Here is a 16,043-nt window from a genome sequence, read left to right as displayed (position 1 = left end):
TCGCTGATCCTAGTACAGAAACACCCCCAGAGCAGAGAAGCTGTCCGTGCATTATCCACCACAGCTAACTAAGAGTTCTTATAAACGGTGACTTCCTGCAGTGTTTAGATAAAACCAGGCTAGAAGTAGAGGACCACCAAATTCCTAAAGAGCTGTTTCTCTTCATATGATATTTCGCATAGCTCAAAATAGGAGGAGGAACGAAGTAACAGAAGTTAGGGATAAAGCTCTTTTATTGTATGCATTGAAACCTTACAGGGGCAGCCTTCGTGTCCTGTGGAATCTGCTGTCCCTCGGGTTTTCTTCTAGGGTATTGGAATATTAAACTGGGGTATTAGGTGCCCCTGGGGTCCAGAATCTTGCCAATGAAGAGAAGGGCCCCTGTGTCTGTGTCCCTCAGTACGAAGATGAAAGGCTGGTTAAGGTGATAGTCCAGCGGGAAGGTGAGGTGGGCAGGCTGCAGCCCTGGGCTGGGGGTGGTTCCCGCCCCATCCTCGTTCCACTCGAAGCCAGCCCGGTGTTCCACCTGAGTCAGCTTGATGGGTTTGCCTGTGATCTTGCTAAAGTCTGGTGAATCAAACAAGGATTGCAGCTCTGTAGAGATGGAGAGAGATTTCCGTTAAAACCCTGCCTTCCCCAACACCCCAACCAAGGGATCCCTTTGCAAGCAAGCTGGGATGGCGCAGCACTGTTTACTTTCTCTGAGGCCTGAAGAGGTCTGAGCTGACCGAGGGTGGAGTGACTTGCCCAGGAGCACTTAGCAAGTTAGGTCAAGATGAGAAAACAGGTCAGACAGACTCGTCTTGAGAGGCAGTGTTGTGAGCGCCTGTTAGGGAGGTCTGCTCCTGAGGCTGAGGAATGAGTCTGATGAGAGAAGGCAGTTCAGCCTTCCCTTCTGGCACGATGAGGATTAAGGACTTATCCACGGCCCCCCTACAAGCCCGTGGAGCCCTTGCGTTCTGCTTAGCACAGTGGAAGGCCCAAAGACCCTGCCCCACCCCACCCACCCACCAAGAGCAAAAGGGTCTTCAGACATACTCATCTCCTGCAGGGACTTGGTGACTTCGCCTTCGTAACTCAGCTTCAGCTTGGGGACGGTCAGGACCGCCTGCACGGTCTTCAGTTCTCGGTCTATGTCATGAATGAACTCAGAGGTGAGGCTCTCCTCTATCAAGGTCAAATTCTGGGTCACTTTCAGGGGCAGGAAGAAGATGATACTCGTGCTTCCGGTCAAGGGCAGCTGGGCAATCTGAGACAAGTGAGAAAGCACGTGGTTAGTCCTTCAGAGCCCAAAAGCCGGGGACAGACACAGCCAGGAGCTGCCTTCCCTCTCCCGTGGCGGGGCCCTGGTCTCGTCCTTCATCCAGCCCCTCATCTATTTAACAATTCCCCTTCCAGGTTATAGCTTTCTGGCAGTGAGCCATCTCCTGAGGTTTCTTCAGAAAGGATGCTGTTGGCCTTTCTTATCTTGGCCTAACACCAACTGAAGTTGTCTGCTGAAAGAATGTTCTCCTGTGGTTTAAGGAGCTAGAATTGAATTTCAGGTCTTTATTTTCTCCCAAAGTCCATCGGCCAACATTTACCGCTCATTTGTTAAATAGAGAGCACTGGACTAAGACAGGGAGAACCGGGGATAGGAATACCAAAGGGGCCGTAAGAGGGCTTGGAGACTTCACCCCATCCACCCACCAAGAGCAAAAGCCTCCTTTGAACAGAGGCTCTTAACCTAAGGTCCATGGAACAGATGGTGTCAGGGATCCCAAGAGTCTCCGAAATCGTTGACAGAAACGTGTGCGCACACCTGGCGGTGCTCCCCCGGGTTTGAGGCACTGTCGTCAGATTCCCAGAGAGATCCGTGTGATAGCCATGGCCCAAGAAAGGTTAACAGTTACAGACTTAGAACTAAAAGAAGTCAGGTACACTGAAAGCCTTAGAATGCCAACGATTGGCCGAGCGTGGTGGCTCATGCCTGGAATCCCTGTGTTTTGGGAGACCGAGGCAGGCGGATCACCTGAGTTTGGGAGTTCGAGACCAGCCTGACCAACATGGAGAAACCCCGTCTGTACAAAATTAGCCAGGCATGGTGGCACACGCCTGTAATCCCAGCTACTCAGGAGGCTGAGGCAAGAGAATCGCTTTAACCCAGCGGGGCGGAGGTTGTGGTGAGCCGAGATCGTGCCACTGCACTCCAGCCTGGCCGACAGAGCGAGACTCTGTCTCCAAAAAAAAAAAAAAAAAAAAGATGCCAACGATTTGGAGTTTGTCATTATTTTTCAAAGTTTGGCTTTAAATTCTAGAAATAGGAGTCTCAAGAAAGAGAACAAACGTGGGTGCCCAATCTGAGGGCCCATTTCCTATTACCTTATTCGTCCTTACAACAAACCCTGGGAGGGTAAGTGTTGGTAACGATCCCCTGCCCCATCTTAAGAGGAGGAAAGCTCAGAGATGTTATTAACCTGCTCAGAGTCACACAGCAGGCGAAATGTAGACAGCTGTCGGATCTCAAAGGTCCTTTTATTCCCACTACCCTGTTTTGCTTCTCTATCCTCTCCCTCCACCCACCCTCCACCCTGCCCCTATCCCTACAGACCTTGCAGCTGAGATCTGAATCCAAGCCATAGCGTAAAACAGCCTTAGGGTCCGACATCATGGGGACCCTCACTGTCCTCTCTTCATCGAAGTGGAAATCCTCGAGGGAAGTCTTTCTGGAGTCAAACTTTGTTACCCACTGCCCTGGAAAGAAATGAATGACATAGTCTGAGCCCCAGGAGACCAGAAAGACAGTGGCGCCATGCTGTGTCCCCAGAGCACGTTGTTGAAAATTGCCCAACTCAAGGGAGCTTAGCTGTCAGGGGCTATGAGGCCTCAGGGAATAGGCCTATCTCAGTGTGTGTGGCTTGGAGCCTACAGTTATTTCCAGGACCCCGAGTACCCTTCACCAGCAAACTCCGATGCCAAGACGTTGATTTGGTTGATTAGACTCTCTAGATTGTACACGTTCTGTGATAGCCTGCAGGAAAAGTAAAGTGGTAGCCAGGCGTGGTGACTCACACCTGGAATCCCAGCATATTGGGAGGCCGGGGTGGGTGGATCACTTGAGGTCAGAAGTTTGAGACCAGCCTGGCCAACATGACAAAACGCTGTCTGTCCTAAAAATACAAAAATGGACGGGCACAGTGACTCATGCCTGTAGTCCCAGCACTTCGGGAGGCCAAGGTGGGCAGATCACTTGAGGTCAGGAGTTTGAGACCAGCGTGGCCAACATGGCAAAACCCCGTCCCTACTAAAAATACAAAAATGGCCGGGTGTGGTGCCTCACACCTGTAATCTCAGCACTTTGGGAGGCCAAGGCTGGTGGATCATCTGAGGTCAGGAGTTCGAGACCAGCCTGGCCAACATGGTGAAACCCTGTCTCTACTAAAAATACAAAAACTAGCCGGGTGCAGTGGTGGTTGTCTGTAATCCTAGCTACTCGGGAGGCAGAGACAGGAGAATCACTTCAACCTGGGAGCCAGAGGTTGCAGTGAGCTGAGATCACACCACAGCACTCCAGCCTAGGCAAAAAGAGCGAAACTCCATCTCAAAAACGAAAGAAAAGTAAACTGGTGTGCACTCCTACAGCAGTGTCTCTTGGAGACAGTCAAAGAAGGTCTGAGCTGGGAAGGACCTCTGAGGTCCTCTGGATTACGTCCTCTTGTAGCTGAAAACAGGCCAAAGCCAAAGAGGTGAAGTAACTGGCTGACGCTCTGGAAGCCAGCTGATGGCCCAGCCCCTTTAGTTTAATGTGAGCTCTAATATCCTGGACCCAGAGCTGTTCCTTCACTCACTAGAGATCCGTGCTTGAAGTAGGAAGCCGTTCGGATTTTCTCCAAACTCGGGGGCCACTCTTGCTGGTGCCTCAGATGGTTACAAAGCGTTTTAAGGGAGAGTTTGCCCAACCCCTCCCCCTACCCCAGGCTACCGCACAAGGCCTTATCTGAAAAGGGCTGGCCCCACACTAGGCCTGTGGAACAAGCTCCAAACACATCACCACAGCCTAGAAGGATGTCGTTGGCCACCTGCCATGTCTTGGGTACAGAAATAGAGCTGTTAGAAAACTTGGAGACAACATAAAAAGGTGTCTATGAAGTAGGTATATTATCCTCATGTTAAAGGTGAGAACGTAGGCCCAGAAAAGTTATGAAATGTGTGCAGAGTTCCTCAGCTAGTACAGGCAGAGCTGGGATTTAAACCTTGTCTGATTTGGCCAGCGCAGTGGCTCACGCCTGTAATCCCAGCACTGTGGGAGGCCGAGGCAGGCGGATCATCTGAGCTCAGGAGTTTTCGAGAACAGCCTGGCCAGCATGGTGAAACCCCATCTCTACTGAAAATACAAAAATTAGCTGGGTGTGGTGGCGGGCGCCTGTAATCCCAACTACTCGGGAGGCTGAGGCAGGAGAAGCACTTGAACCTGGGAGGTGGGGAGGCTGTAGTGAGCCAAGATGGCACCACTGCACTCCAGCCTGGGCAACAGAATGAGACTCCATCTTAAATAAATAAATAATCTTGTCTGATTCAAAAGCTGGGAAAGCCCCAAACAGACCCAGTGTTCATTCTTCCTCCCTCTGCTCGTCTGTCTCCACAAGTCTCTCACTCTATAGACATTCACGCCTTGCCTTGGATTTGATGACAAGCAGATAAGCTTCAGGCAAGCACAGTTCCCAGATCCTCCCCCAGCTGTGACCCAGACTCCATGCTGGGCAAGGTCTTTGACACCTCCCTTTCCAAGCCCCCTCTGATGTCTGCCATCCATCCTTGGTCAAACAAGTGGAAAGTTGGTAATCCCAGCATTTTGGGAGGCCGAGGTGGGAGGATCACTTCAGCTCAGGAGTTGGAGACCAGCCTCGGCATCATAGTGACAACCTGTCTCTTAATTTTAAAATAAATGTAGAAGGGCCGGGCGCGGTGGCTCACGCCTGTAATCCCAGCACTTTGGGAGGCTGAGGCGGGTGGATCACGAGGTCAGGAGATCGGGACCACGGTGAAACCCCGTCTCTACTAAAAATACAAAAAATTAGTAGGGCGCAGTGGTGGGCGCCTGTAGTCCCAGCTACTCGGGAGGTCGAGGCAGGAGAATGGTGTGAACCTGGAAGGCAGAGCTTGCAGTGAGCCGAGATCGCGCCACTGCACTCCAGCCTGGGTGACAGAGCAAGACTCTGTCTCAAAAAATAAATAAATAAATGTAAAAAGGCCAGGCGTGGTGGCTCATGCCTGTAATCCCAGCACTTTGGGAGGCCAAGGTGGGAGGATTACTTGAGCCCAGGAGTTCGAGACCAGCCTGGGCATCATGGCAACACCCTGTCTCTTAATTTAAAAATAAAAAGGGCTGGGCGTGGTGGCTCAAGCTTGTAATCCTAGCACTTTGGGAGGCTGAGGCGGGCAGACCACCTGAGCTCAGGAGTTCGAGACCAGCCTGGCCAACATGGTGAAACCCCATCTCTATTAAATATAAAAAATTAGCCGGGAGTGGTGGTACATCCCTGTAATCCCAGCTACTCGGGAGGCTGAGGCACAAGAATTGCTTGAACCTGGGAGGCGGAGGTTGCATTGAGCTGAGATCGCACCACTGCACTCCAGTTAGGGCTACAGAGTAAGACTCCATCAAATTAATTAATTAGTTAAAATACAGTAAAATAAATGAAAAGGAATTGGAGACGCGCTCACCCTTGAAGTGCGCCACACCGAGAAGGAGAATGCTGATCTCATCAGGAATTTCCTTTGTGGACCTGGCGAGCTTCCCTTTCATCTGCGCCTGCACCCAGTTGTTGATCTCCTGCAGGTCCAAGCGAGGGTTGCCCGTCAGGACTCTGGGCCTGGTCCCATATGACTTTTCCAGAGGTGCCACAAAGCTGGATTTTATGCGCAGCTCTGAGAAGAGGCGGAGCAGAGGTTAGCGTATGAGACTCAACGACAAGCATCCCGTCTTTGAGAGCCTGCCAGGCTCGGGTTCTGGTTTACCGCTCAGCAGGCCCTGACTTCCCAGCCAGCATCTTCCTGTGACTTGCCAGGACTTCTGCTGGCATCCCCAGGCACTGGCCAGGGGGGCAGCAGATTCCCCACATCGCGCCACTGCCCTCCCTGCCCCTCCCACCGTCTGCTGCAGCCCACTTCCTCTTTCTGAGCCTCTTTGGGCTCACGGGCCCTTCCTCCACACCAGTGCCAGGCCAGGCCTGAGCACACATGATCTATTGTTTAGAAACGGGCCGAGCGCGGTGGCTCACACCTGTAATCCCAGCACTTTGGGAGGCCGAGGCAGGCAGAACACCAGGTCAGGAGATCGAGACCATCCTGGCAAACACAGTGAAACCCCATCTCTGCTAAAAATACAAAAAAGATTAGCCGGGCGCCTGCAGTCCCAGCTACTCGGGAGGCTGAGGCAGGAGGATGGTGTGAACCCGGGAGGCGGAGCTTGCAGTGAGCCAAGATCGCGCCACTGCACTCCAGCCTGGGCGACACAGCGAGACTCCGTCTCAAAAAAAAAAAAAAAAAAAAAAAAAAAGACCCCCCCGCCCCAGCCTGCAGCATGAAGCCCACATGCCTCAGGCAGCTTGGGCTGCAAAGGCGACTCACTCTTCTCAAAGACGATCCGGGAGGCACTCTTGAGGTTCTTCTGGGGGGCAGTGACCGTGTCAAGGAGCTCCTTGTAGGTACCATGGATGTCTGGGCTGCTGATCAAGTCATAGTAGAGAGCCCGGTGAATGATGGATTCTGTTCGCTGCTCCGCTCCTGCCAGAGACAAGGATGTGGACGTTGATAACTGCACACCAGGGCCCCAAATCAAGCCCCCTCCCGGAACACAGACACTATACTCATCTTTTTTTGTCTGCTGAGAGCCCAAGTAGGCTGATCTTCAAGACAATCTAGGTGGCCAAGGAATTTTCATCCTTAGAGATTTTCCTGAAGTAGGTTAAAGGCATCAGGCCTGGAAGGTGGGAGTGAGGGAGTGAGAGGTACCAGTCCCTGTACTTCTCCCATCATAGCCCTTAAGATTATTCTGGCCAGGCGCGGTGGCTCACGCCTGTAATCCCAGCACTTTGGGAGGCCAAGGCGGGTGGATTGCTTGAGCCCGGGAGTTTGAGACCAGCCTAGGCAACATGGTGAAACCCCGTCTCTACTAAAAATACAAAAATTAGCTGGGCATGATGACAGGTGCCTGTAATCCCAGCTACTCTGGAGGCTGAGGCAGGAGAATTCCTTGAACCCGGGAGGCAGAGGTAGCGGTGAGCTGAGATCGCACCACTGCACTCCAGCCTTGGCGACAAAGCGAGACTCCGTCTCAGAAAGAAAAAAAAAAAAAAAAAAAAGACTATTCTGTAGTGAGCTGGTATTAGTTCCCCTGTGAACCCAGCTGTGTCCTCGGTGAGGGCAAGCCCACACCTGCTTGTTTGCAGTTACATCCCAGGAACCTAGGCTAGCACCGGCTTGGTTAAGGAATGCAAGAATGTGCCTTGAAGTCACTGTGTCAATAAGCGAACCCTGAGGCCAAGCGCCATGTCAGTGGTGCCCAGCCCCTTTCGGGGAGCTGGGGAATTGTGTGCGTGCAGCCCCTGAGCTCCCGCCTGCACTGCTGGGGCCCCCCAGGCCGAGGAGCTGGGGAATCGTGTGTGTGCAGCCCCTGAGCTCCCGCCTGCACGGCTGGGATCCCCGGGCCGGGGAGCTGGGGAATCGTGTGTGTGCAGCCCCTGAGCTCCTGCTTACACAGCTGGGACCCCCAGGCCAGGCCCCTGGTGCTACTTCACCCCTCCCTGAGCTGAAATGTCAATAAACTCAGCCACATTTACGCAGAGGCCACAGGGGGCCTCTCCAGGTCTGCCTGGGGCTTCCTGCATCTGAGCACTCACCCAGCGAGAGGGCCGAGAGGGCCGTGGCCACACTGAGAGGAGACAGGAGCACGTTGGTCGTGGGGCTCATGCTGGATCGCACCCGGTACAGGTCATAGCCGAAGTTGGAGACAGCCGCTGCCAGCTTGTTCACGGGGACTTTGAAGAAAGGATCTTCCTCCTCCACCAGCGCCCCTGTGCTGTCGGGGTCTGGGGAGCCCTGGCAGGAGACAGGAAGTCTTGGGTTTGAGTTCAGGGACTCGCAGAGATGCACAGGGACTGACTGTCTCCTCATGGCTTTGTGTAGGGTGGTGGTTCTGGCCCCTTGGGGCTGTCCTTCCTAATTTTTCTGTGTTTGGCCTAAAACGGGAATGAGTTTTACTCCCTGATCACGCATGAGCTCTCTGCGGAGAGACAGCGCAGAAGAGAGATTAGCTGTTTTTTTTTATTTGAGACAGAGTCTTACTGTGTCACCCAGGCTAGAGTTCAGTGGCGCTATCTCAGCTCACTGCAACCTCCACCTCCCCGGTTCAAGCGATTTTCCTGCCTTAGCCTCCCAATTGGCTGGGATTACAGGCATGCGCCACTGCGCCTGGCCTCATGGCCAGGTTTAAACACTTGTGACCTATAAGCCGAAACCTATGACCCACTTTTTTTTTTTTTTTTGAGACGGAGTCTCGCTCTGTCGCCCAGGCTGGAGTACAGTGGCGTGATCTCTGCTCACTGCAAGCTCCACCTCCCAGGTTCACGCCATTCTCCTGCCTCAGCCTCCCGAGTAGCTGGGACTACAGGCACCCACCACCATGCCTGGGTAATTTTTTATATTTTTAGTAGAGACGGGGTTTCACCGTGTTAGCCAGGATGGTCTCGATCTCCTGACCTTGTGATCCACCCGCCTCGGTCTACCAAAGTGCTGGGATTACAGGCGTGAGCCACTGCGCCCGGCCCCATGACCCACTTTTTAAAAACCGTCAGCTGAGTGGCTCACACCTATAATCCCAGCACTTTGGGAGGCTGAGGTGGGTGAATCACTTGAGGTCAGGAGTTCGAGACCATCCTGGGCAACACGGTGAAACCCGTCTCTACTAAAAATGCAAAAAAATTAACGGGGCATGGTGGCGCATGCCTGTAATCCCAGCTACTCGGGAGGCTGAGGCACGAGATTCACTTGAACCCAGGAGGCAGAGGTTGCAGTGAGCTGAGATAATGCCACTGTACTCCAGCCTGGGTGACAGAGTGAGACCCTGTCTCAAAAAATAAATAAGTAAATAAAAATAAATATAAATATAAAAATTGGGAGCCAGGTGCAGTGGCTTATGCCTATAATCCCAGCACTTTGGCAGGCCGAGGAAGATGGATCACTTGAGCTCAGGAGTTTCAGACCAACCTGAGCAACATGGTGAGGCCCCATCTCTACTAAAAATACCCAAAAAATTAGCTGGGCGTGGTGGCACATGCCTGTGGTCCCAGCTATTTGGGAGGCTGAGGCATGAGAATTGGTTGAACTCAGGAGGCCAAGATTGCAGTGAGCCAAGATCACACCACTGTACTCCAGCGTGGGTGATGGAGTGAGACTCTGTCTCTAAAAAAAGAAAGTTAAAAAAAAGAACTCAGTTTTTCTTTTTTTTTTTTTTTTTTTTTTGAGACGGAGTCTCGCTCTGTCGCCCAGGCTGGAGTGCAGTGGTGTGAGCTCAGCTCACTGCAACCTCTGCCTCCCAGGTTCACGCCATTCTCCTGCCTCAGCCTCCCGAGTAGCTGGGACTACAGGCGCCCCCCACCACACCCAGCTAATTTTTTGTATTTTTAGTAGAGACGGGGTTTCACCGTGTTAGCCAGGATGGTCTCGATCTCCTGACCTCATGATCCACCCACCTCGGCCTCCCAAAGTGCTGGGATTACAGGCGTGAGCCACCGCGCCCGGCCCCTCACTGCAGTCTTAATCTCCTGGGCTCAAGTGAGCCTCCCACCTCAGCTTCCCAAGTAGGTAGTACCACAAGCACTTGCCACCACGCCTGGTAATTTTTGCTTTTTTGTAGAGACGGGGGTCTCACTATGTTGCCCATGCTTGTCTCAAACTCCTGGATTCAAGGGATCGTCCTGCTCCGCCTCCCACACTGCTGGGATTACAGGCGTGAGCCACCGCACCCGGCAGAACTGAGTTTTTATTTCCACCCATTGCCAGCCCCTGTCGAGTAGGTGTTTGGTAGATGAGAAATAAATGAGTGGCCACATGGCCCTGTAGAATGGGTGTTTTTATCCCATTTCATAGGCAAGGAAGCAAAGACTGAGGTAAGGGTTATCTAGGGTCACAAAGCTAGGAGGAGGGAGACGCAGAATTCATACTCTGACCTCACGAAAGTCCAGGGCTCTCGCCAAGATGCCCAGCTGCTCTTGTCCCTCAAGGGTGGGCCTCCGCCAACACTCACCCCATAACACTCATATGGCCCAGGCTTCCCTCCATGTGCCTGTATCTGCCTTGGGAACCCAGCTGCGCCCTTTCTGGGCAGGAGAGAGGTCACTCCATACCCTCACTCCCTGCCACAGCCTGGTCAGTATCCAAACAAATGTCGGGGAACATGACCTGCTCAGTGGAGCCCCCACTAGGAAGACAAGGTAATGAGAAAAGATCCTGGCCAGGTGCGGTGGCTCACACCTGTCATCCGGGCACTTTGGGAGGCCGAGGCAGGAGAATCACTTGAGGTCGGGAGTTCGAGACCAGCCTGACCAACATGGAGAAACCCCGTCTCTACTAAAAATACAAAATGAGCCGGGCTTGGTGGTGCATGCCTGTAATCCCAGCTGCTTGGGAAGCTGAGGCAGGAGAATTGCCCTGGACTTGTTAAAAGTGCTTCAGATTTTTACTCTTTTGGGATCTTATTCTTGTCCCTACTCCATCCCCTGAAAGGCAAGGCAAGACATTTTCTCTCTGTTTTGCTGCTGGAGAAACTCCAGCCCTAGAGAAATAAAGGCCCAAGCCTGGCCTGGAATCTGGGTCCGGGTTCCCTGTCCTGTTTCCCGTGCTGCCTGCCAAGGAGGGGCTGGGAATGCTGACCACGCTCTCCCCGCCTGCCTACTGACCTCCTCCGGGGGGCTGGCAGGGTTCTGGCAGCTGCTGTGCCCGAGGAGGGCTCCAATGCAGAGGAGTAGCACCAGGGCCTGCATCCTGGGGCCTGCAAGAAAAGAACGAGGCAGCAAGCCGCTCTCCCCCCACACTGCACTGCCCCCGCTACCCCTTCCTGGCCACCCCAGCCAGGACCCAGGGGTTGGGCAGGGCTAGTCACTTTCCCCCACCCCCTGCAGTGACCACCCCTCACCCCTCCAGGCCCCCAGAAGTGGACCCTCAGCTTGATGGCCCATCCCTCCCAGCAAGGTTCTCCCGCCCCTCCCCCTGCCTCAGGGCCCACAGTCATACCATAAGCTTGTGCTTTTGTTCCACTGTCTGCATCAGGGGACCCTCCTTTAAGCCTAAAGCTTTTATTTATTTATTTATTTATTTATATTTTATTTTTTGAAACAGAATCTGGCTCTGTCGCCCAGGCTGGAGTACAGTGGAGCGATCTTGGCTCACTGCAACCTCCGCCTCCTGGGTTCAAGCGATTCTCCCGCCTCAGCCTCCCAAGTAGCTGGAATTACAGGCACCTGCCACCATGCCCGGCTAATTTTTTGTATTTTTAATAGCGATGGGGTTTCACCACGTTCATCAGGCTTGTCTCAAACTCCTGACCTCAGGCTATCCACCCGCTTCAGCCTCCCAAAGTGCTAGGGTTATAGGCGTGAGCCATTACACCTGGCCCCTGAACCAATAGCTTTTAAAGATCCAGAGCAGTGGGGCCCCAGCCCCAGCAGGGCTTCTCCACGTGGAGTATGGCCCAGCACAAGTGTATGCTAAGGCTTTGTCCTGGAGGCAGCTGACCCACTCCGGTGATAAGACTTTGGGCAACCCCTCCCAGGAGAATGGGGCAGAACCCAGGTCTCCTCCATGGAATCACCGGATACCAAGCATAGAGGCACCCAGTCCGGCACCTGCTGTCCCTCCAAATTCTCAAGCTGTCTTTGGACTTCTGTGGCCTCACAAGGCAGCTCATTCCCTTCTCCCACAGTTCCCTTTCAAGAGCTCTCCCTCCCATGGTTAGGAGTGCAGGGCCTAGGGTCAGAGAGCCTGGGTTCACATTTCAATTCTGTGGTTTTTTTGTTTTTTTTTTTGGGAGACAAGATCTTGCTGTGCTGCCCAGGCTGGAGTGTAGTGGCTATTCACTACACAACCATAGCACTCCACAGCCTGGAACTCCTGACCTCATGTGATCCTCCTGCCTCAGCCTCGTGAGTAGCTGGGACTGCAGGCGCATGCCATCACACATGGTCTCAGTGCTGTGTCTTAGTAGCTCTTTAAATCACCATTTTTCTCTTGTAAAATGGAAATAAAATAACCTACTATTAAAATAAAACAACTACCGAGCACAGTGGCTCATGCCTGTAATCCCAGCACTTTGGGAGGCTGAGGCAGGCGGAGAGCCTGAGGTCAGGAGTTCGAGACCAGCCTGGCCAACATGGTGAAACCCCATCTATACTAAAAATACAAAAAGTTAGCCAGGCGTGGTGGCAGGCCCCTGTAATCCCAGTTACTCAGGAGGCTGAGGCAGGAGAATCACTTGAACCCGGGAGGCAGAGGTTGCAGTGAGCCGATTATGCCACTGCACTCCAGCCTGGGCAACAGAGCAAGACTTAGTCTCAAAAATAAATAAATAAATAAATAAAATAAAATAAATTAGCCAGGCATGGTGGCACACACTTGTAGTCCCAGCTACTTGGAGGGCTAAGGCTGGAGAATCGCTTGAACTTGGGAGGTGGAGGTTGCAGTGAGCCAATATCGCACCACTGCACTCCAGCCTGGGCAACAAGAGTGAAAACTCCATCTCAAAAAAAAAAAAAAAAAAAAAAAAGGCCAGGCACAGTGGCTCACACCTGTAATCCCAGCACTTTGAGGGGCCAAGGTGGGTAGATCACCTGAGGTCAGGAGTTTGAGACCATCCTGGCCAACATGGAGAAACCCCATCTCTACTAAAAATACAAAAATTAGCCGGGTGTGGTGGCGCATGCCTGTAATCCCAGCTACTTGGGAGGCTAAGGCAGGAGAATCACTTGAATCCAGGAGGTGGAGGTTGCAGTGAGCTGAGATCGCGCCACTGCACTCCAGGCTGGGCAACAGAGCAAGACTCCATTTCAAAAAAAAAAAAAAGGAAAAAAAATGTAGAATCTGAACAGCATCGTCTCCCCTGCCCTGGCCCCCTACACATCATCCTTCATTATCCGTTTATATACACAAACATCCACCCACACAGCACACGCACTTTTTGACTTCCCAGGACAAAGTGGATCAGAGTACGTTGTGTGATTGTTGGCTCTCGTCCTTCAAATTAAATCAGATAATCCACTGGACAATATCCTGAGGCATGAAAGGAGATTGCCTTTGAGTTTACTCAGCTTAAGGCAGGACGGGCAGCAGGAAGCAGCCTGGTTTTCTTTCTAAACCCCGCCTCGAGCCGCAGACCTCCGCGTTCCCAGCCAGCTGCTCTTGCACGTGGCTGCCCTGACGTGCAGGGAGAAAACTTTCGTGTAGACAACAGGAAAAGCTTTCTGCAGCACAAGACAGAGGCCTCACCACCATCCAGGCCTACAGCTGGTCTCCACCCGGCTGGGGCCAGCCCCACCCAGCTGCCAGGAGCCTGCCTCCCCTGAGCCTCTGCAGACTGGTTTATTAGAGACCAAAAATTCAGTGAGGTACACAGGAGGCAAGGCTAGAAGAGAAGTTGTTAGTTCTAGTTCCTCTGGCCCAAGTAAGAAATTGAGGGAGGAGACAGGCTCATCCCGGCATAGTTTTTTTTGTTTTTGAGACAGAGTTTCACTCTTGTCGCCCAGGCTAAAGTGCAGTGGCGCGATCTCAGCTCAGTGCAACTTCCACCTCCCGGGTTCAAGCAATTCTCCTGCCTCAGTCTCCTGAGTAGCTGGGATTACAGGTGCCCGCCACCACACCTGGTTAATTTTTATGTTTTAGTAGAGATGGGGTTTCACCGTGTTGGCCAGGCTGGCCTGGAATCCTGATCTCAGGTGATCCACCAGCATCCCATAGTGCCAGGAGTACAGGCGTGAGCCACCATCCCTGGCCATTATCCTGGCATAGTATTTAAGGAAACTAAAGTCACAATTCAAATGGACTTGAAGGAGCGACTTTAGTCTTGGTCCCTACAGAATCTAAGCCCAAACCCCAGATCAGGTGGTAGATGATTGTTCCAATGTGGGAAGGCTGAGGTGAGGTGAGGGAGCCTGGCAGGGAAGGGACATGGGTCCAAAGGTGGCCCCGAGCTAGACACAGGGACCCGGAGTATTAACAAGTCTGAATCCTCCACTTCAAGCCATCTGGATAAGGGAAGAGGAGACATGATTGAAAACCCTACAAGGGCAGTGAGAGGGCAAGCGTGAGGGTCTGCATGGACGCCCCTCAGCACACACGCAATACCCTGTCCACAGTGGTTGCTCGTGGGCTGAGCAGGCGACCGCTGGCTGGCTGCAGCCACAGACAATGATGCCATCCTGTCCAAAGGGCAGTATCCAAGCCCCGCTCTCGTCCTAGCAGGCGGGGGAGGGCTCAGGGAGAGGTAGATACCCTCCCTGCTGGGCCAAGGTCAGGCCTTATTTTCTGACAATTGCCCACATCAAGAAACACAGAAGCTTTTGTGATCTTGCCTCCACGTTAGGCGGATCAACTCAAGCCAATACATGTGTTTCAGATTAAGCCCAGTTAGGAGACAAACACCCTCCACTGCCACCTCCCCCTCTTCCCAGAACCGCACAGCCTTCAGCCACATGGCAGTGGGCCTCGGAGATAGCATGGGGAAGGGCACCTCCCCCTCCCCTGGCTCTCCGGAGGGGATTGAGGGGTCCTCTGTGGCCCACCCATGGTGACCCAGCCCCAAACAATGTTTCCTGAAGCTTTAGAAGCTGAATGAGTCAGCCCAGGGTGCCGTGGAGTTGCACTTCCCCACACCCCAGAAGCAGCAGCCCCAAGAATAGGACTCCCTGCCCCCCAACCCCACGGAACCTGGGGGCTAACGTCGGGTTAGCTAACGCCGGGTGGGGGGCCTAGGCTGGACAGGGGCGGGGTTTCTGGGAATCCTGCTGAGACCTACCCCTCCTGGTGGCTTGGCAGGCGCAGAAAGGGTACATCTCGGACGGCCCTTGTCTCCAGCACTGGCAGCTGGGCCCCCATGCCCTATACACCTGCCGGCCTAAATAGTGGTCATTGTTTGCCAGAGGCCACAACCTCATTGGTCTCCCAGCCTTGACTCATGTAGCCAAAGAGAGTGGGTGGGGGCTGGCTAGAAGGACCCAGCTGTCCTCCATCCCAGCCTTCAGCCAAGGCGCCGAGGCCAGCAGTTTGGTGGTGCTGGGAAATTGCCTTAACAGTCAGCACCAGCTGATTTTGAAAAAGTAGCAGGGAGCCGAGGGAGCAGGGGCCAGGGCTGGGCTGCAGGGCGGCCGCCTTCCTGACTGCCTTTGGTGGAAGCAGCTCCCGTGAGCCTCCTTGCCTCGGGCTCCAGTCTTGGGGTGCTGCTCAGACCCGACCCAGCAGCTTAGCTCCCCTTTCCTCCCCACGACCGCCCCCCGCTGTTTCCCACTCACTTCATTCAAAAGCCTTTCCAGCCTCTTCCGTCGGTGCAGTGGGATTTGGGGATCACTGGGTCCTGGCCTTCGGCCTTGTCCCCCCAGCTCCCTCTCCCCCCAGCTCCCTCTGCCCTCTCTCATCCACTCACCCTTGTGCCCAAATTGCAGGGGCTGCTGTCTCCGCATTTCCTCTCCCTTGCACCCCTCTTTTCTGCTCCCTGGAGTGCCCCTGCCTCTCCCCTGTCCCCCCAGCCCAGGGGAGCCTCTCCCGTCGTCCCTGGCATCAGAGCAGCCAGGGAGCTGCTTTACCTGTGGATACGCTGCAGCTCCACACCCAGCCTAGTCCCTCTAAGCCTGCACACTGAGGGGGCTCCAGCCAGCACAGAGCTTTTTTTGCTGCCTTCTAATCCAGCGTCCAGCAGGCTTCAGATTACAGCTACTCCTTTCTTAAAGCGACCTGCACTCAATTTGGATTCTGTGATTGCATCACTGTCTCGTGTTAACTTTAACCCACTGCTGCACCAC

General features: G+C 53.5%; 1 protein-coding gene across 4 annotated transcripts; it reads right to left on the bottom strand.

The window, feature by feature from the left end:
* Positions 1 to 215: 215 nt before the first annotated feature.
* SERPINF1 (serpin family F member 1) lies at positions 216 to 15,918 on the bottom strand. Of its 4 annotated transcripts, XM_008969953.6 has the most exons (9): positions 15,668 to 15,876; positions 15,044 to 15,142; positions 10,938 to 11,029; positions 7,881 to 8,079; positions 6,610 to 6,765; positions 5,704 to 5,907; positions 2,591 to 2,733; positions 1,039 to 1,249; positions 216 to 594 (listed from the first exon to the last, which is right to left on the bottom strand). In XM_008969953.6, exons 1-9 carry the CDS (start codon positions 15,702 to 15,704, stop codon positions 335 to 337), a joined length of 1,401 nt encoding a protein of 466 aa, XP_008968201.3. In that variant the 5' UTR covers positions 15,705 to 15,876; the 3' UTR covers positions 216 to 334. The 4 variants fall into 4 exon arrangements, with proteins under 4 accessions (XP_008968201.3, XP_063454914.1, XP_003816903.3 ...); XM_063598844.1 differs by lacking the exon at positions 15,044 to 15,142 and having other exon boundaries at positions 15,668 to 15,918; XM_003816855.6 differs by lacking the exon at positions 15,044 to 15,142 and having other exon boundaries at positions 15,828 to 15,918.
* Positions 15,919 to 16,043: the final 125 nt, after the last annotated feature.

Source organism: Pan paniscus, chromosome 19 (genome assembly GCF_029289425.2).
Source record: "Pan paniscus chromosome 19, NHGRI_mPanPan1-v2.0_pri, whole genome shotgun sequence".
In the NCBI taxonomy this organism is placed as follows: domain Eukaryota; kingdom Metazoa; phylum Chordata; class Mammalia; order Primates; family Hominidae; genus Pan; species Pan paniscus.
This window is presented reverse-complemented; position numbering and strand designations above follow the sequence as displayed.

Coding starts and splice junctions, on each gene's coding strand:
- SERPINF1 (XM_063598843.1), bottom strand. CDS start 15,182: ATGAGGTTGTGGCCTCTGGCAAACAATGACCACTATTTAGGCCGGCAG. Junction 6,766..7,880: donor CCTCTCGGCCCTCTCGCTGG/GTGAGTGCTCAG, acceptor TGTCTCTGGCAG/GAGCGGAGCAGCGAACAGAA. Junction 2,734..5,703: donor CGGTGTGGCGCACTTCAAGG/GTGAGCGCGTCT, acceptor ATTTCTTTCCAG/GGCAGTGGGTAACAAAGTTT.